Source organism: Rousettus aegyptiacus, unplaced genomic scaffold (genome assembly GCF_014176215.1).
Source record: "Rousettus aegyptiacus isolate mRouAeg1 unplaced genomic scaffold, mRouAeg1.p scaffold_m13_p_7, whole genome shotgun sequence".
In the NCBI taxonomy this organism is placed as follows: Eukaryota; Metazoa; Chordata; class Mammalia; order Chiroptera; family Pteropodidae; genus Rousettus; species Rousettus aegyptiacus.
In genome coordinates, this window is record NW_023416310.1 from 109,412,726 (window position 1) to 109,432,520 (window position 19,795).

The 19,795-nt window shown below is 47.1% G+C and overlaps 2 protein-coding genes and 1 pseudogene across 4 annotated transcripts; all 3 read right to left on the reverse strand.

Annotated features, from left to right (window-relative positions):
- Positions 1-1,768: 1,768 nt before the first annotated feature.
- LOC107501876 (butyrophilin subfamily 1 member A1) lies at positions 1,769-18,471 on the reverse strand. Of its 3 annotated transcripts, XM_036224642.1 has the most exons (6): positions 18,112-18,471; positions 14,081-14,290; positions 13,511-13,531; positions 13,388-13,414; positions 8,965-9,140; positions 1,769-8,232 (listed from the first exon to the last, which is right to left on the reverse strand). In XM_036224642.1, the coding sequence occupies exons 2-6, from the start codon at positions 14,262-14,264 to the stop codon at positions 8,017-8,019; spliced, it is 624 nt and encodes a 207-aa protein (XP_036080535.1). In that variant the 5' UTR covers positions 14,265-14,290; positions 18,112-18,471; the 3' UTR covers positions 1,769-8,016. The 3 variants fall into 3 exon arrangements, with proteins under 3 accessions (XP_036080535.1, XP_036080533.1, XP_036080534.1); XM_036224640.1 differs by having other exon boundaries at positions 1,769-9,140; positions 18,112-18,462; XM_036224641.1 differs by lacking the exon at positions 13,511-13,531 and having other exon boundaries at positions 1,769-9,140; positions 18,112-18,462.
- BTNL10 (butyrophilin like 10) lies at positions 14,297-16,904 on the reverse strand. Its single transcript, XM_036225076.1, is given in 2 exon segments — positions 14,297-15,765; positions 16,306-16,904. Coding segments are annotated over 2 exon segments (807 nt in total). The 5' UTR covers positions 16,614-16,904; the 3' UTR covers positions 14,297-15,266.
- Positions 16,918-17,036, reverse strand: LOC118605704 (annotated as a pseudogene).
- Positions 18,472-19,795: the final 1,324 nt, after the last annotated feature.

A 19,795-nucleotide genomic window follows, 5' to 3' on the forward strand; every position in this document is an offset into this window, starting at 1 on the left:
ATCGCCCAACCCGTCCTCCCCCACCAGTCCACTGACTACTGCCTACCTGACCTCCAAGGAGTGGCTGGCATTTCACCCCTGGGCCAGGCTACCCCATAGCCTCCCCTCACTGAGTCCCAGCATGCAGCAACCACATTGCTCACCTTGCCATCGACTGCCCGCGGCTTGCCCTTGTCCTGTCGTGGCCGCCCTTTCCACCTTTGGACCTCCCATCCCTCCAGCTGGGAAGGCCAGAGAGGTCCAAGAGGGGGAGGTGGGTGCTGTGCATCTACAAAGAAGCACAGGGAAGATGTGGTAGAGGCAGGTGCACAGCCTTCTCAGACGCTTTTCTGGTTAGAGGGGACAACCCTGCCAAGGGGACCTTCTGGTCCCAGGTTAGGTTTACAGAGGGGCATTTGGTTTCTTCATCTTCGGAGCCTGCTGGAGGTACCAGGGGCAGCAATAAGGTCTGGTGAGGCAAACAATTAAGTTTGATTAGCAGCCAAGGCAGTGGGGACAAGCAGACTTTGTCATAGGTTCAGGCACCGGGGACAGCTCTTGTTGGCTCAGCTGAGATCTGATGGAAGCCCAAGCCCTCCTGAGTCACTTCCCCTCTGCCCTACTCCTTCTGGCTAACTTTGGGGTTACCTCCTTAAGGTATGTCTGTGCCCAGGTGCCATCAGCAAGGCCTTCCCTGACCTCCCCACTGAAAACCCCACCTTCCTGTGCTCCTTTCCCTTCCACTCTGCATTTTTATGGCACTTACCACCACCTATTGCTTTACTTATGGACAAATTTAATTCCATTACTGAAATTCTCACCTATAGAATAAGGGCAGGGCTTTAAAAATGAAAAAAAAAATTTTTTTTTTTTTTTTTTTTACCTATTTTGTTTGCTGCTGTGCCCCTGGTGCCTACCATGTCAAAGATGCTTAATTCATGAACAAAAGGAAATGTTACAGCCTTAAGGCAATATTGGGAAAACCCATTTAGGTTATAGATGAGGAAGTGAAGGTCCAGAAAGATGAAGGGACTTTCTTGAAGTCACAAACTCCAGGTCAGCTCAGGACTCATGTTTAATTGACCCTGGTGGTCTTGATGAGCTAGGAGCTACTTCGCATGAACAGGAGAGTCCGCCCGCCTTTGTGGGAACATACCGCCTGTGCGTCTTCAGCCACACCCAGGGCCCAGCCCCAACACCCTCTCCACCGAACTCCTAGGTCTTGGTGAAAGTGGGACAATGTTAACTTTACTGGGTTGGTGCGTGTGAAGCTGCCTTTGGAATGACCAGAATATGATGTTGCAGGATGTGGCTTTAGATCCAGGGAATTTAACACCCAAGGGCTGAAACACTAGAGATGGGATTTCCAGCATCTTATCTTCATGGGAGGGAACTACAGGCTAAAGTACTGCAAGGGAGAACCATGAAATTGGTTTGCTTTCTCACTATGGACAAAAAGGCAATGTTCTCGAATATATTGGATTCACACCTGCATAGATGAACTAACTTTCTGGTGCCTTGTCAGCAAGTTTCAGGGATAATAGTGCTAAGGAAAATAAAATTGTTCCCAAACTATGAAATGGGAAAACTGTCTTTTGTAACTTGTTTCTAAGCTTGATAAGACTCAGTGGCTTGGCTGGAACTCAGCCTTGCTCCTGCCTGCTCAGCCACCCTGTTCGAGGACAACAGTGCTCTCTCAGGCTTGCTGGGCTAAAAAGCAGCTGGGGACCAGTTGATGGCCTTAGAGGCAACACATACACATATTTAAATTTATATTTTTGCATGTAATTATTTTCTTGGTGAAGAGCCAACACTTGTGGCTTCTTAAAGTACCTTGCTCCAGGCTAGCTCCTGATAACTGATTGGAATAAGCTTTTTTTTTTAAATCGCTCACACAACAAAACTGCCATTCTGATCTGACTTGGTACTTCCTATTTTTTCAATTGCCTGCTATTGTAAGTATTCTGTTTCTCAACTCTATCTCCTGTCTATTTCATGCCCTCTGCACTGGCACACCCATTTAACCTTTCTGGTTGCTTTGCTAACACAACACTCTTTTTTCCATGGATATAGATTGATTTGTCTATGAAATTTTGTTTTTAACAGTAGCAAATTAGCAGTGCCCACATAATCACAGAAAATATGAAGTTAACAGTAGAACTCTCATCTCGTGTGTGTACAATATGCACTAGACTATGCCAATGATCAAAACAATAAAGCAGAAAAATTGGTACAGATTTTACTATGTGTTTGAGAGCAGGAAATGGTGGGAAGCTAGAAACAATAAAATATCAGGTATTTGTTGCAGGGGTCTGCTCTAAATAGCTGGAAAACAGGAAGCAGGTTTCGATTTGCTGCCTAGAGGATGGAATAATCATGTGAATTATGAACTAACGGGCAAAGTAAGCTCTGCATTGCTCAGGAAACTGATCTTTTAGTCCTTAAAAGCAGATAACTGCTGACATGACCCTTGGCCATTGTCGGATTCCTGCACAGGACCTTGAATGACATGGGGCCAGGAAGGGTCTAAGTGCTTGCTGGCCATCCCTGCCCACTCGCTGAATGCCTGTGGGGGTTTGTACTTTGTGCCCATCAGGGTGCTCAGTATAGCAGGTCAGAAACACAGTGCATCAGTCGTAATCTGCATCATGATAATCTCAGGTGAGTGGGAACATGAACAGTCATTCAGCAGTAGCAGAATCGAAAAGCAATGAATCCTCCACTATGAGGTCCCCAGTGGAGTATGGAACTTCCAGAGTCAGAAAACAGCAGCTAAATGACCAGGAAAGATTTCAGTTCTGAATAAAAAGAACTGTGGGTTGATAAAGGGAGGCACATTCCAAGAATAAAGAACAACACAGGCACATTTCTGAGTGTTTGCTTCATACCTAGAATCAACCCATTCAAACCCCAGGAAAGTTCTACTTCAGCTGTGAAGTTCCCCCTGGTGACACCCTGATTCTTGGTGGCCAACAAATGTCTGCACAACTCACTTGCTGTGTGTAGAAACTATGCCTTGCTATTGTTTTCCCTATGTTCTTCTTTCTTCCTGGTTTCTCATCTGGAGCCTGGCAGTGTCTTCAAGCATGTTTGGAAAGCTTCATATGCACAGGTAATCCCCTCCACCACACCTTGACTCTGGGGAGCTGCTCTCCCAGCCTCCCTGGGATGGTCAGGTTCTCAGGTCAGAGAGATGGCATAAGTGTCTCGGCAGGGTAAAAGTCACCAAAACTCCCTTGTCTCTTTCAGGCTTGGTGAAGGTTGGATACTTGCTGGTAGCTGCAGGAGAATCCATACCCTTTGCTTGGTGGTCCAAATCTCATGCCTGGGCTACTGGGTCTCACCTATTCCTATTTGCAGAACCTACACATCTGATCTAGAGAAAGATGCTGGTTTTGAATGGAGTCAAGTGTAGCCTAGGCTGCCATTTCTCATTACACGTCTGGAATTTTCAGGACTGTGTCTGGGAGACAATTGTCCCAAGATCTGCAAGAAGATCTAAGTAGTTGTGACTTTTCTTCACTAATGATTCTCTAGCCCGAATGACCTGAGTTCCCTGATTTGAATGAAGACACCAGATTATTAGAATTAAAAACAAGTCATGATGTTGATCCTGGAGAGCCAATGAATTGGCTTTTATTTCTTTTCTCTTACAGAAAATAGTTGCTGTGAGCTTGTCAAACCATATGCAGACTACACTGGAGTCTTGCACCATAATGTACACACTAGATTTGTTTACACGGTGACAAATTCCTTACTTACCGCCTTCTAGGTGGCTGGATTTCAATTGTACCTTCTAAAAAAATCACCCTCATATTCAAATATATCCTAAGCGACATTTTTAGGTGTAAAATTCCTAATTTTAAATGTGAAAACAGTGCTAAATAAAGTCCTTGGGTTTAGCTTTTGCTCTTCATTCTGGTTTTGCTTTTCATGGGCTTCACTCTGGATGGAGGTGGTGCTTCCTGTCCTGGGGGAGCTGTAAGGTGTGAGCTGTCATTGTGGGTGGCCAAGCCTCATTCCTTTCTGATACACCTGCTTCCGACTCCACATATCGAAAAGCTGCTTTGACCCTTTGTAGAATGTACAAATCTTTTTCACGGTTGATCCAACAGACCCTGTCCTGCCTACCAACTTGCAGGGGCAGACATACCAGCATCCCCTCCTAGGCCCCCGCTCCGGCTGCAGGGGATGCTGTAGTCTTTACCTAAAACACCAGATGAAGGCCACTGCATTAGCCTACAACATAGGGGCACAAGGTACCCCAGGCTAGGTCAAGTGGAGCTAGTGTTGTGAACTTGGGCCAGGACCTCAGCCTAGAATGAATAGGTTCTCAGATTACAAGCTACAAAACGTGCATAAATCCCTAAAACCACAACCAAGAATCTTCGGGGCGAGACTCGACCTCTCCCCTAGAAGTGCAATGCTCCTTGGAGTGCGACCGGCCTGGCCCTGAGAAGGGACTTTCTGGGTGGACGCTATGAGCACGGAGAGCAGACACATTGGGGCAGAGCGTGCTCACCGTCTCCACGACCTAGGCTGCTCTGCGCTCAGAGCGCTTCCCGGGGCTCATGGAATCCTGACGCAAGCCAGGGTTGGGTGGCGCTTAAGTTATCTCCCCAAAGTGGCCATCGTGCAGTACCCACTGTAGTTTGTTCAGGAGGCTCCGCTCCTCAAAGATATGTGCATTCCAAACCACGCCCCACGGCAAGCGCCAGCGTAATCAGAAAAAAATATGAAACATTACGTGTATTCACCTAAAAATATAAGGAGCTATCGGACTGGAATGAAAACCACAAACACAAGGTCCGATTTTCAGGTCGAATAACACCCTTTAGAGTTGGCGCCCTCTCTGGAGGAAAAGGACACTACAGCATGTTCTTTGCTCTTCCATTCACGACTTGTACCCAGAGTTAAAAAAACAAAAATGTGATCTGGGTTACATTATGGATAATAAGAAATTAAAATGACAAAAGTCATTATACTTTAATTTATAAAAGTCAAATAATATTCTTCTTTTATTAACTAATAAATTTCTAAAGCTCAGCTAGGGGACCAATTCAGGGGCTGAAGTCAGCAAGGGACACATCCCCTCATTATTTACATATGTACAGAATGCTGAAAATGGTCCTTTCATCAGTAGTCAGCCTCTCGCTCCTAAAAAAAGGAGAGCCAAGTGCCATTACCTCATTCCGAATCTTGCCTACAATGATTGACATAGGGACATAAAAAGACACTGAACACCTCCAACCTCCTGAAGAAGTCAGTAAGAAGTCTTGGTGGAACACTCCCTGGGAAGGAAGCATACCGCCTCAAAGCTCAGCCCTTCCAGAGTCAGCTGGTCCCTCCAGTTGGGAAGATCTTCCCTGGCTTGAGTCCTCAGTCCCAGATACTTGCCTGATGGCCAGCATGTGACAGCATGCGGGACTGCCATCCTATGTGATGGCCCTTTGGCATTCAGGGTAAAAAGTAAAATACATGAGATTTCAAGAGAAACAAGTTGTATTGAAATACATTCTCACCAATGGTATATTTCAATAGCTTTGTATCTCAAAGCCTCCCTTTCTTCCTCTATAAGGACCCCTGTCATTGGATTCAGGACCCACATAATCCAGTGTCTTCTGATCTCATGATCCTCAACCCACTCCAACTGTAAAGACCCTTATTCCAGATAAGATGACACTCTGAAGTCCCGGGTGGGCATATCTTTTGGGGGGGGGGCCTCAATTTAACTCAGGCATCTCAAGAGTGGATGGTACCTGTCCAGACATTTGCTCTACTGCATTCCCAAAAGTTTCTACACAATTCAATCCCTTCATTTCTCCTGAAACAGGTGCTATCCCCACACTGTGCATTAACCTTTGATTATGCAATGTCTTTTGAATGCAGTGGTCAACTTGGGTACGTGGAGGAGCTGGGGGGCCCTGGTGGTGACTAAAGAACCAGTGCCCCTCCCGGCCATCTCTCATCTCTGACAAACACATGTATACAGATACAGAAGCACACACAGATACCCACACAGACACAGACAGACATACAGACACACAATGAGATGCAGACACACACACAGACACACTCATTAGCAACGGGCAATAAGCACATACTATTGCTTCACTAGGATTTAAAGAAATGCATGCTTACACACCCTTTAATACCTAACTTTTTCAATGATCAAATTTTTGAGGGTCCAACAACAAGCATCCTGATGTGTGCATGCAGGGTGTCTTCATGCTTCCCTGCTTGTATCTTTTCCTGGAGGGCAAATTGCTAGTGAACACAGACAATTAAAAAATATGCGGGTGCTCTTCCAGAAAATCTATCTGACAGAGTTTCTACCAATAAAGTCACTTTGGAGCTGAGCAAAAACGTAATGACTCAACTATTTTTTATAGCAGTGTGTGTAACAGCAAAAAGGGATACAACCTAAATGACGAGGCACTTTTACACAGAGCCCAGCACTCACACGGCGGATGGTGGTTGAAGAGCTGCTGCGCGCGGCACTCGTTCCTGGAGCGTGGGTCACAGAATGTCGTTGAGAAGGTTGCAGAGGTTGCAGCAGTGCTGAGCAGAGTTCCATTTTCCTGTAACGGTGATCTATGGGTCCGTGGAAAGATTGCACTGCTCCTGAAAATGCCAGCGGTGGCCATTCTTATGTTATTCTGGCATTGTTCTTTCTGGCTTATTAATCTTTTCTAAGTACCTTATAAAGTAATGTCCCATCTTCTCAGTAACTTAAAACTTTCTCTTAATAAACAGGAGTGACGGACACTGAACTTTGGTGAAGCTGCTCACTTGGGGGAAGTGTGCAGGCAGCTGGCTGGCTGGGGGTCCTGGTCACAATAGGATCCTTCCTGACTTTTCACACAAGGTCTGTCCTCACAGGGTCACTCTCACATTCAGAGACCTGCACACACTTGCATGTCCACATGCGTGCAATTTCTTTACATACACACTTGCACACGCATACACTTACACACTCACACTCGGCCCAAGCCGACACAGACAATGTCTCTCGACTGGGGACAGCTCCATGCAGAAACCCTCCAGTGGATTTAACAAAGTTATTAAAACCTGAGAAAACAAAACAGAAAAACCTAGAAAGATGATCCAAATGAGTTAAGAAAAAACAACAAAAAAAATAACACTAAGAGGCAAAAATTAACTGAAAACAACGAAGTCTGAGGTATCAGCACTTCAGTGATTGTTGGTGTGAAGGTCCTGACCAGTTCTGTTTTCATTATTGCCTTATTGACTGGTTGCGTTTTGGGGGCTTGCTAGGAGTTTGTAAGATTTCAATCTCAGGATAGATTACATATGATTTCAATTAGATTTTACAAACTTTCGATTAAATTTATAACCAGGATTTAAAGATTGGGAAATATAGTTTGTAAGATTGAAACCTTTTAATATTATACTTGTGTACATGGTCTGTGAGTATTTAGATAAAGTTGACTATTGAGTATTTTTAAAATGATCATTTAATAAATTGACACAGTTACTTGATTAGGCATTAAGCAAAAAAGCGACTAGACTATTACAGTTTGTGTTCTCCTAGTGCTCAGGGAACCAGCCACATGGCCCTCTGGGCAGTAAGCTCTTGGCTCCTCCCAGCTTCCCTCTGTCCCCAGACGCAGGGCGGCAGTGGCTTATGCAGCACCAGCTCTGCCTCCTTCAGTGTTTTCGCCCTGTCCTCTGAGCTCTTCAAATTCTAGTTAATTCTGGTCTGTTCTCTCTGCCAAACTGCTCACATGGTCCCACCTGGACCCTGACCAATGCGAGGGGCCTGTCTGGCAGCCTTGGGGTCTTTGGCTTGGCCTCCGCATGACCCTGTGCTAACCTGTCACAGAGAAGGAGGAAGGGCGAAGGACCCAAGGCAGACCAGATGTCCGGGCACCTGTGAGAAGGGGGAGGGGAGAAGGAAGGTTGGCATTTTTTGAGGAACTACTACAAGTCCCTCACTGGGGCCATTATTTTACATGGGTGTCCAAGCACATTACCCAGGATCACTCAGTGGTTTATAATGATATAGTGTCTCCGTCAGCTCTGGCTGCGTAAAAAATACCACAGACAGGTCAGCTCATAAAACAGACATTTATTCTTCCTAGTCCTGGAGGCTGGAAGTCCGGGCTCCAGGTGCAGGCAGGGCTGGTTCTCCTGAGGCCTCACTCCTGGATGTGCGGATGGCCATCTCCTCACTGTGTCTGGACATAGTTGTTCCTCTGTATGTCCGTGTCCCAATCTCTTCTCATAAGGCTATCAGTCATATGGGATGAAGACCCACCTTGGAGATCTCATTTCGCCTTAACCATCTCTTTAAAGGCTCCATCTCCAAATATAGCCCCATCTGAGGTCCTGGGAGCTGTGCTCCAACTATGAGTTATTGGGAGGAGTTGGGGGAGGGACACAATTCAGTCCATAATATAGTGTTCTCATTTTGCAGAGGAGAAAAAGGAAGAGAAGGTGGGATAATTCACAAAGTGGCAGACCTGTGCATGGTCTAGCTGGATTTTAGGAGACAGGATGAGTCTCCTACAAAGCTGGGCTAGACTGAGGCAAAGAGAACATGGGCCCCATGGGAGGAACATCCCTGTCCCTCTCCTGCCCCTGGCCCCTGGGAAGGTCCAAGGCCTCTGAGGGCTCCTGTCCTGAACAGATGGTCAGGGGCTGAGGATCATGTGTCCAGAGGCAGAAGAATGGCCGCAGGGGGGCTGAGAAAGGGAGCCCAGTGAACACGTAGACTAGGGACCCATCAGCCACATGGTGAAAGGAGAGCCTGCCAGCGGCACAGTCTAGGAGAAGACCCACCCGGCACAGTGGCTCTGGAGGATGGAGGCGGACCCTTGGGAAGGCCAGGGCCCAGAGTGCATTCTTGTACAACTCCAGAGCCCAGAGCCCATGCTGGGGGGACTTGGGGACTCTTCCCTTCCGAACCAGGCTCTCCAGACACACACCCAGAGTCCAGGCCTTCCTGCGCCCCACCTGTACCTCCCAATAATACCGCATCGAGGATAGCCACTCCCGGCCCAGCACACAGGGGTCCCGGTCGAATCGGCCGGGGTTGTCGGGCAGCTCCTGTGTGAAGGGCAGGCGCCTCACACTCTTCCCGTCCTCAGACAGGGCAAGTTTGGGGCTCGCCGAGTCAGGGTCCAGGGATAGGTTCACTGTGGGAAGAGGGGAGGGTCAGGGTTGGGGATTTGGCTCCCACCCATGCTCCTTCACAGAGGGTATTCTAGGGTTTCTCTCATGTCTCCAGGGGAAGTGGAGGCACAGCTGCCATGGGAATTTCTTTCACCCAGTTTCTTCCCAGGACACTTGTGTAAACATCTGGGTAGACTGGGGGCGGGGTGACTTCTAGAGGACTAAGAGATACTTCTGGTGCATTTCAAGTTCTGCTTATCACACAGTGTACCATTTCAGAGCATGTATGTGTGTGACTGAGAGACAAACAGAGAGATAGAGAGAAAGAGAAACAAAGACAGAGGGAGACAGAGAGGCAGAGCTGACAGGAGGACATGGGGCACAAGGGAGGACACAGGAGGACATGAGATGGCACCACGTATGCATTTGGGCAGATGCTGTTTGGCAGTCGTGGTGTCAACCACTGAGGAATCCCATCTGAAAGTCCTAGAGAGGGATCTTAATAGCCCAAAGCCAAGACAAACACATTCCCAAACAGCTACCTTCTCTCCTACCCTGTTCTCTGCCCTCTGTCCCTCTCGAAGCTCCCAGGCCCGCAGAATGAGACCTCAGGGGGCGAGGAGTGGGGAGGTCCTGTCTACAATCGCCTCATTATTGAGAAGAGGATGGTATTTGGGGACCAACAGGGCACCTACCTGTCCCGGAAGCCACCTATTTAACAAAGGAAATGAAGGGACAGCAGTAGAACCAGAACTGCTTGTCCTTTCTGGAGCTCACATGCTGTGTATGTTGCATCTCCACGGGGTGCCTCAGACACTCATGCTTCCTGAACTGCGCCCTTGTCCACCCCAGGATCCACTCGCTTGACTTCCAAACCCCAGCTTTCCCAACAATGGCTCCTTACTTCCCTCCTGGAGTGGAAATGTGCTCTCTCTGGCTTTCTAGCAAAAACTGTTTTCTCCCAAAATTCTACATGCTGCTTCTCGTATTTCCCTCTCTTCCCAACTCCTTTTCTGGAGAGTCTGAGCCATGGGCATAGAGCTCACCCATGTTCCATCTCCAGTAGTTCAAACACCTAGCCCGGCTCCTTCTATTCTGAACTCTCTCATTGTTAAAAAAGATTATTCACAGTAGAAAACAAAATACTTCTGGACTTTCAAAAAAAGTTGCAAAATAGCATAAAGAATATCCATATGACAACATCTTGCACAACCACAGTAAAACATCTAAGCAGAAAATAAACATCGATACAAAACTATTCAATAACTATGACACAATCTCCAGAATTTATTCAAAGCATGTGGACTGTCCCAGTCACACCCTTCTCTAGCTCATTAGTGTTTTTATTGCTAAATAGCTTCTGTTGCTGGTCTGTGCTTAGTGCTGGACGAACAGCAGGACAGTGCTTGGTCTTTAACAAATACGAATGGGGTTGCTGACAACATTCTTGTCCTGATGTCCCTGTGGATGCCATTCATTTCTCATTGTCTACTCCCAAGAATGGAATTACTGAAGTTTGGGGTGACTGAATGCCCCATTTCGTAGCTAACTGCCACACCATCCCCAGTGCGGCCGTGCCTTCGTAAGTTCTCAGTGCATTCCTGCTGATCCAGCATCAATGAGGATCTGACTTCCTCGTCACAAGCTCTCAGGCATCCGATGTCCATTGCATCGTCCCTCCACCATCTATATTCTCCTTTCTCATGGACCACTACATCCTTTTTAGCAAGTGTTCTCAACGGCGTCCCTTATGAGGCCTGAAAACTGGAGGAGGCTCTGCGATCTGACGGGGGAGCCTGATAGTGTCGCATAGCCCAGACTCGCGCCATCCTGCCCACAGCCCACTACCTCCTGTGCAAAACTGTCCCCTATGCTCATGTCCTCTGTCCCTGCAACCTTTGTCTCTCTCCACACCAATCGTTCCTTTTAGGCAACAAATATTCCACCTTAAATGGAAACCCAACCCAAACCAACCCAACCTTTCCTTGATTCTGCACTTGCCAATTTTAAGCTTGACCTAATAGACAATGATTTTGAAACTTCCTACCCTGTTCTCTGCACGGGGAAGGTATGGGAGGGGGACTACGGGGGAGGGACATCTTCCTCACTGACCACACCTGTCTCTCTTTGCAGAGTCCTCACCTGACTCCAATTCTCGCTGTGTCAAACCCAAGAGCCTCTCCCTCAACACACCGTCTCTTGATTTCAGTGAGACATCTCCTGGCCTGGCCTCCAATTCCTCCTGTTTTCTGACCCCAGGTGTCGTCCTGCTTCTGTAGACCTTTAAGTATTGGGGTCTCCAAGACTAGATCTTGGATCTTCTTTGTCCTGTATCTTTCTCTCTCTCTCTTTTTTTCTTAAATCATATTCCTTTTTAAAAGAAATTAGTATGTGTTCTTTAAAAAATAATTTTGATTTACAGGCAATTTGAGCAGATAATACATACTTCTCAAATATTATTCGGTATCATTATTTTAAATGCCAGATATATGCAGTTGACCCCAAATTCCTATCTCCAGTCCAGACTTATACTGAGAGCTCTAGACTTGTGTATGCATTAATTTATTCGACATCTCGATCAAGAAGCCTGAAAACATCTCAGTCATAAGAGTTCCAAGACAATTTTCACTTCTTTGGCCTAAATCTGTCATTTTCCCCCAAACCTTTTCCTTTTCAGTACTTTGAGCCAACATGACCCACTCATACAGACAGGTGAGGGTCACCCCTCCCTTTTCTCTGCCTCGTTTAGACTCTCCTACTTATAGCTCCAGGACCATCTCATGTCTGTCCCCTTTCTTTGTCCATCAGTCCTCTACCCTACTTAAACCCCTCACTCATTTTGCACAACACTTCAAGAAAAATTCAGACTCCCTCCCAGTCCTCCCAGACTCTGTGCGATTGGAGTCCACTCACCACCAGCCCTGCTGGAGTGTCGTCCACACTCACAGCTTCACTCAAGCTGGCGCCCACTTTCCCTGCCATAGTGGGGGTCCCAGCCCTCCTTGCACAGCTGGGGTCTGCCCTCCAGGCACCCCACCTTCCATTTAGATGCTGCTGATCCCTCCGCCCCAGCAGGGCTTGGTCATCCTAGGTGAACGCTGTCCTGGACCACTTCATTATTGCATCCTACAATATTTACCCCAAATAATTCCAATTTTAGTTAAAAATTTTCACTGCCCCATGAAGACTGGAGGAAGCCACTTCATTCACTAGGTGCTGACACATGGGATACTAGTTTAAATGAATGAATGAGTGAACAAGTGAATGAGCTCTCTGTTTTCTTCTTGGCCCTTCAACCAGTGGCTGTGTTAGGCAGGGTCTCCCCATCTTCCCTTAGTCTCTCAGCTACCCCGTCCCCTGCCTGCCAGTTTCCCTCTCCTTGTCCTGATTACCCTCTCTTCAGATTCCCCTCCTGTATAACCCATGCCTCCCACTTAGTGAGAGGTGGACAGTCACTGAATTCTCCCCTTTCATGATCACAGTGCACCCTGTGCCCCCCTTGGGACGGCTGTCTTTCCTGCATCTGCCAAAGGCAGGAGTCTCACTGCCACAGGCTCTCTAAGCCTGTCTGTCTCAGGGCTCCAGAAAATAAAAAAGAAGCCAAGTTCTCTAAAGATGGCTACACTTTGGCTTTTACTATGATGTGGCTGCCACTCACCAGCATTTATCACTGTATTTCTGCACCTTGGTATAGAAGGGAACATACAAATGCACATGCATACTTGCATTCACTCATGTGCATAAACATGCATGTGCATACACACAACACACATGCTCACGCTTATGTGTACATGCATGTGTTCACATGTGTATACTAATACATGCATGCACTCACCCATGCACACACATGCATGCACATGTGCATGCTTACGCATACATGCACTGCATACATACACACACATGTGCTCTCCCCCATGTGCACACACGTTCATGTACGCAGACACACATGCAAATGCAGGAAAGCAGAAAAGGTCTGGACCTGCCTCATGGTGGCCTTCATCTACCCTTCTCACCATCCTTCTGAGTAACTCTGACCTCCCCATGCTTATTTCCATCAGAGCCAATAGTGTGCAGAAGGGAAGCCAGGATCTGTGTGTTATTGAAGAAGGGCCCTGTGTTCCCAAGACCAGGTCTGATTGCAGGGTCCCACTCCCTCCCCTGCTTCAGAGAACCAACTTCTAGCTGTCTTTGCTTTTGGGGAGCAGGCCAGGTCTGGGATTTGGGGCAGCCTGGGGGGCAGAGGCTTGGAGCCTCCAAGCGTGGCTCTCACCATAGACGAGTCTGTCCTCCCTCCAGCCTGTAATGAAACAGAGAGATGTGAAGTGCTGGGCTCAGATCATCAAATTGGGCCAAAGCCCATGCTATCCAGAAGCCAAGTCAAGGAAGGACCTACCAAGGTCTTCATGCTGTCTCTCTATAAAACAAGAGCAAATGTATGTTCTTTAGTGCCCAACACAACCATGAGGGGTCATAGTCTTCCTCAGGAGAGTTGTTTGTAGAGTAGAGCCTGTTGGCCCCAGGCTTCCCTTCATCCTCTCCAAGTGATGGCACAGGCTTTAAACCTGGTCCAGGAACTGTGTCTGCTCCCAGGATCAGGGCCTGACATCTGTGGACAAACCCCCAGCTCCTGAAATTACACAGGAGGCTGCAGAAGAGTGAATGGAAGAGCGACTCATCTATATTGATGACAACCCTGAGAACGATAATAGACTCTCTTCGTGGGCTGTATCTGATTACTTCAGCAATATTTCAGGACTGTCTCATCACCCCCAAGGGATAAACACACTTGGGGACAAGCCGATTATCTGCTTCTGAGAGGAAAACCTTCCCTCCTTCTGGAAATTGTGGGTCCTCAGAGATAGGGGGTTTCTCTCTGTATATGGTACTTGGTCAGTCCCAGATCAGGGCCTGCTCAGGCCACTCCTTCCCAACTGTGGTGGAGGCTGCTGGGGTCCCTGCATACCATGGAATGGTAGGTTACTACTTCCGCTGGGTTCTGGGTCCTGCATCTTTGCTTCACGCACTGTCTCTTCTTCCGGACACATTCGATTCTTTTCCCTTTGCCGCTTCCGAAAGAGGCAGATGATTATGGCTACTATGAGGGCCACTGCAATGACGGTCAGAGGCAGGGCTATTCTCCATGCCATGGATGGGAATATTCTGGAAAAGGAAGCTAACAGAGATTCCAAGGAGTCATGAATACATGGTGAGAGTGTTTCTGTGTTCTTAACATGTAGACACTACAGGGTTTGTGGGTCGGGGACACGGTGTTTACGAAATGCTCTGAGATGGTTCAGAAAAGCATATGCATGTGTTTGTACAGACAGATGATGTAGACAGATGCACAGGCAAGCTGGCGTGCAGAGAGAGGGAAATGGTAAAACTCAGGAGGCAGAATGATGAACATGGGGCAAATCTAGGTGGAAGGTGCATGGAATTCTGGGTATTACCGTTGCAAATTTTCTATAAGTTTAAAACAATTTAGAAATGAAAATTTTATATAAAGTTAAAGTTGGGAGCCACCAAGATGTCCTTCAGTATGTAAGTGAATAAACTGTGCTATATCCATTTGATGGAATATTACTCAGTACTAAGAGAAAATCAGCCATCAAGCCATGAAAAGGCACTGAGGAACCTTAACTGACTGTTACTAAGTGAAAGCAGAGACCACACACTGGATGATTCTGAAAAAGACAAGGACTACGGAGACAGTAAAAGACCCATGGTTGCCAGGGAGTGGGATGAGGGAGGGATGACTAGGTGGAACATGGAGGATTTTCAGGGCAGTGAGACTACTCTGTGTGAGACTGCAGTGGTAGATCCATGTCGTTCATGTGTCCAAACCTACAGAATGCACAGCACCAAGTGTGACCGTAATGTACACTATGGACACTGGATAATGACATGTCCATACAGGTTCACTGGCTGAAATGAATGCACCACTCTGGGAGGGGATGCTGATTGTGGGGGAGGCCATGTGTTGGGGAAGTCCTTGTACCTGCCCCTCAATTATGTTGTGAACCTAAAACTGCTCTAACTAAAGTTAATTTTAAAAAATGTAAACAGCAATATTGGGGCAAACCTTTCTCTTTCTCCTGGAAGGCAAAGTTCTTCTGGGGGCTCTCCCTGTACCCCATCTCTGTTCCACCTCAGAAATCAGCACCCAAAACTGTGTGTGCCCCCCAATCCCTGGCCGGGACCTGGATGGGGATTTGCCACCAGTCCCTTCCTGCTACAAGTCTCATCTGCATCCTAATGTCCTGGCATCTGGGGACATAAGTACCTGCTTTCAGCACTTTTGAGGACAGAATTGAACAGGACAGGGGACATGAACTGGGCAGCGGGCTCTCAGCCACCTTCCTCTCCGAGAGTAGGGGGCTGGAGATGGAGCAGGAGAGGCCCCTCACAGCCCTGTTGTGTGGGATGGTCATGCTGGACACCACAGTCCAGGGGCCAGTTGTTGACGAGGCAGATTGATCACAGAAGGCAGGATCTGTTCCCCGAAGTCTCTCCAACTCCTCCTGGGGCTCCAGGCACCAGACTGCCAAGGTGCACTCTGCTTGGACACCTTGCACGTGGGCTGTGGGCTCCGAGCCCAGCCTTGAGGGAACAGATACGCACTCCAACATTTGTAGCCACCCCTTCCATCAGAAAAATGAAAATCTTGAGACTTTCTAATAGGTGTTAGGGATTTTTCATGAACTACCTATCCTGTGTAATAGTTACATCCCAAATAAGCTACCCTCATTCCCAGAAAAGAACAGGACAAAGCAGGTATGGTTCAGGAAGAATAAATATCTTTGCTTTGTTGCAAAATGATAAGTGTGGGCCCTGAGTACAGATTCGTTGACTTCACTGGTTCTCCCATTCCCATATGCACTCTCCTCTCTCTCTTCTTTAATCTCTCTCTGCCTCTCTGTCTCTCTCTCTCTCTTTCTCCTTCCCTTCCTATGTTTCTGGGTCAATGGGGAAATGGAGAGAAGGAGAATTAGAACACAAAGCCACATATTCTGAACCATGTTTCCTGAGAAACCTGCTCCTGTGAAAGCACCTGGGAATGAATGTGCCTGGAAGTACATGTTGTGAGAAGTTCTCAGGCTTAGGGACTTTAGGCCACAGTGGGATGACCTGGAGTTGGAACTAAACTTTGGGGAAGAAGCTCTTGGATAGATATGGATCCTGCCTCACTTGCCACCCTCAGGCCACAGCTTGGCCTCCTGGAACATGGCACTATCTCTGAAGTGGCAGTGAAATGTCCCATTTTCAAAAGCATTGATGTTGTGTATCCTCACTACAACTTGGCCTTGGGCCAGCCCTGCCCCCACAAATGTTGTCCTTCCCTGATATCACTCCATCTGTCCCTCCTGAATGTCCTCCCCTTTCCTGTGCAAGTGCACGGCTGGCGAGGGCTGGTCCCTGTGCCACCGCAGCTCCATGTCCTCGATGCCGATGTTGAGGGACAGGTGGCACTGTAGCTCTGTGTCTTCCCCCATCATGGCCAGAACAGTTTTACCAGGCACAGAGATGGTGAAATCAGCTTTCCCTTAGGGGCGATCCCAAAGAACTGGGTAGGCCAGGTACAAGTACCCCGAGGCCTTTCCACCCGTGGCCACCGTCCTCTTGGAAGGATTCTGTGGATCCTGAGCCAGCATAGGAAGGTGTCAGCTCAGGTCCTCTCTCTGGCCTTCCTCTCTTATGTTTTTTTTTATTTTTTTAGGCAAGGCAACCCTTGGTTGACCTCACAGATTGCAAAGACCTTGTCAGCTTACAGTCCCTTGTTTTATTTATTTATTTATTTTACACCTACAGCACCTGGTCTTCCTAGATGGTCTCCCATCCAAGTACTAACCAGACCCAATCCTACTTAGCTTCTGAGATCAGACAGGATTGGGCTTGTTCAGGGTAACATGGCCGTAGACTTGGCCTTCCTCTCTTTGTACTGGGCCATCCTCATAAGGTGGGGAAGGGGGCTCTTACCATGTCTAGAGGTGGGGCTGAACAGTAGCTGCAAGAGGATGAGGGTGAGGGAGAAGCTGTGTGGAAAGGTGTCTTGGCCATGTATCTTTTTCATCCCTGCTGGGGACAGAGGACCCACATCCCAGATACTGGAGATATGGCAGGATGGAATAAATTTCTCTGTCTGTCTCTGTCTTTCTGTCTATGTCTTTCTGTTTCTTTGTCTGTCTCTCACTGTCTTACCTCTGTCTCTGTCTCTCTGTATCTCTATCTTTCTCTGTCTCTGTCTGTCTATCTCCCCCTCTGTCTCTCTGTCTCTGTCTTTCTCTTTATGTCTTGTGGGATACAAGACACCACCATGAGACTAACAGGAGTGAAGAAAAAAGAATGACCTTGGAAAAGAAAGATCATTTCTAACTATCTCAGTCACTTCTACTCCCTAACAAGTTGTTAATACTAAAGACTGAGAAACAACATCTGCCGTCTCCTCTTGTATCCGTTACTCATGGAGAACATCCCTCTTATTGTCATCCATCCTCCAGAGTGAAAGGGCTTCATTTTTTCACCTACTCACGTAAGGTTATTGCCTGATCTCTAACCATGTTCTGTCCTGAAACATAAGCATACTGGGAGAGAAAACTCAAATTCCGATTATGGAATCCAAAGTGAGAATTCTATCTACGAACCCCATAAGAGCCCTCTGTTTTCCTTTTCTCCAAAAGGAGACTTCTATACCTGGAGGAGCGGTGGGGCAGGGGAACACAAACCTTGAGGCAAAACACTCTGTAAGCTTTCTTACTTATTGTGATCCCTTTTTAGAGAGCAAGTGTTCTGAGACATGTCTGCTGGTCTGGGCGATTCCACCCTCACAGGATTGTTGTTCATGTGAACAAATAAAGAGTTCCATTAGCAGATGTTCTCATGCTATTTGGAGCTGCCCTTCTAGCAAATGCCTGGGGTCTCTCTGGCACTTGAGGGCAGGGAGAAAGTGAAGAAAGCAAAGATGTAGTTGAATGCTTGAAAATAGGAAGTACTCACCCAGCCGGGGTCCAGCTATAGCCTTCCAGGGAAATTCTGCTGGTGTTGAGGGAATCGACTTAGTTCTCTGCAAATTTTAGTGGTGCATAAAACACAGGTGATGATATGGGAAAGGAGCCTAGAAACCCAGTGTAAACAGCTGAGTTCCCAAGTGTCTGTGGATCCTCTTATTACTTTTTTTCCTCCCACAAAATAAGCAACTGTGCCTTTTTGGCAGTTGCAGCAGGGAAAAAAAAGAGTGTTTTCTAAGGGTTGTGATCAACAGAACTGAGCACATTGAGGGTTGAAGAGCAAGACCCTGGTAGCAGGAGATAAGGGGAAGAGACAGTGACCAAGCGAGGAGGCCCATTGAAGGATGGCTACTGGGCTGGTGCCAGGAGCCCAAAGGAGGAGTTGTGACTCTCGAGAGCCAGGATCAAGGTCAAGGGCAGAAGCTGGGGAACTCAGATAAAATTCCTTCATTATCAGAAGACCTCCAGTCCTGACCAAGCTGGGCCAGAATCCTTCAGGAAAGTTTTTCATGATCAAGTTGAAATTGACCCAATTGTGACATTTTCTCTGCAGACTCCTGTGCTGAAATTCAGGTGACGCCCTTCTCCACTCTCATGGCCTTGGCAGTCTGGTCTCGCTGGGAGCCTGACTCAGGCTGAGCTCAGGACACCTGTTTCCTTGACCCCAAGTGACAAGCTTGGCCGAGTCGTGCCCTTGAATATTTTTTCCTCTTATTAACTCAAAAATCTGGACATTTTCCAGAAGGTTTTTGGTGGGAAGAGAGCTACAGGGAAGGGCTGCCCTGGCTTCTTAGAGGTGAGGTATTTAATTTCATTCGGTAGAATGTGATGGACTCAAGCTTTGGGCCCTCATTCCAGATTCAGTGCTCATCCAGGGGCTGAGGCTGCCAAAATTACCCCAAATTCTCTCCTGCATTCCTCATAGGGGAGTGAACTTTTGGTAAGCCAGTTGTTTCCTCTCTTATATATAAATATGAATTATAAGCATGATTATCCCTACTCCTCATTTTTATCTTCATGTGTGCTACTTTAACCAGATGATGACTGCCTAAAACTCAGCTTGGTGTACTTATGCGACAGGAGGGAGGACTGAAGCTTTAGCAACTAGAAAAGCAGTTCCAACAGAATATGATGCTTGCCTAGCAGAAGGAAGGACCGAGTGAATCCTGAGGGAGGTGTATGCCCCCCGCCAACAGGCTATCAGCTGGATAAGTGGCCCAGAGCCTCTTTTCTGGGAAGCAAGAGTTACCAGAGACCTTCACCTCAACCTCCTCAGGTGCAGTGTTGACACTGAGATGAGGGACAGGTTCTCTGAAAGTGCAGAGGGGGGACAATGTGGGAAAGCTGATACAGTGTAGGATTCTGTCAATATGAAATGTCCACGAGAAGTAAATCCAGAGGGACAGACAGCAGATGGGTGGTTGTCAGGCACTGGAGAGACAAGGGGAAAGGAGGTGAAACTATGTAGTGGTTTTGAGGTTTTATTTTAGGGTGATAAAAGTATTTTAGAACCAGATAGAGATGGTGTTCGCACAACAATATTGATATACTAAATGTCACTGAGTTGTTTACTTTAATACAGTTAATTTTATGTTATGTAAATATCATCCCAATTAAAAATAAGAAAAAATAAAAATAAAAACAAAAAATGGAAATGAAAGAAAAAAAGAAAA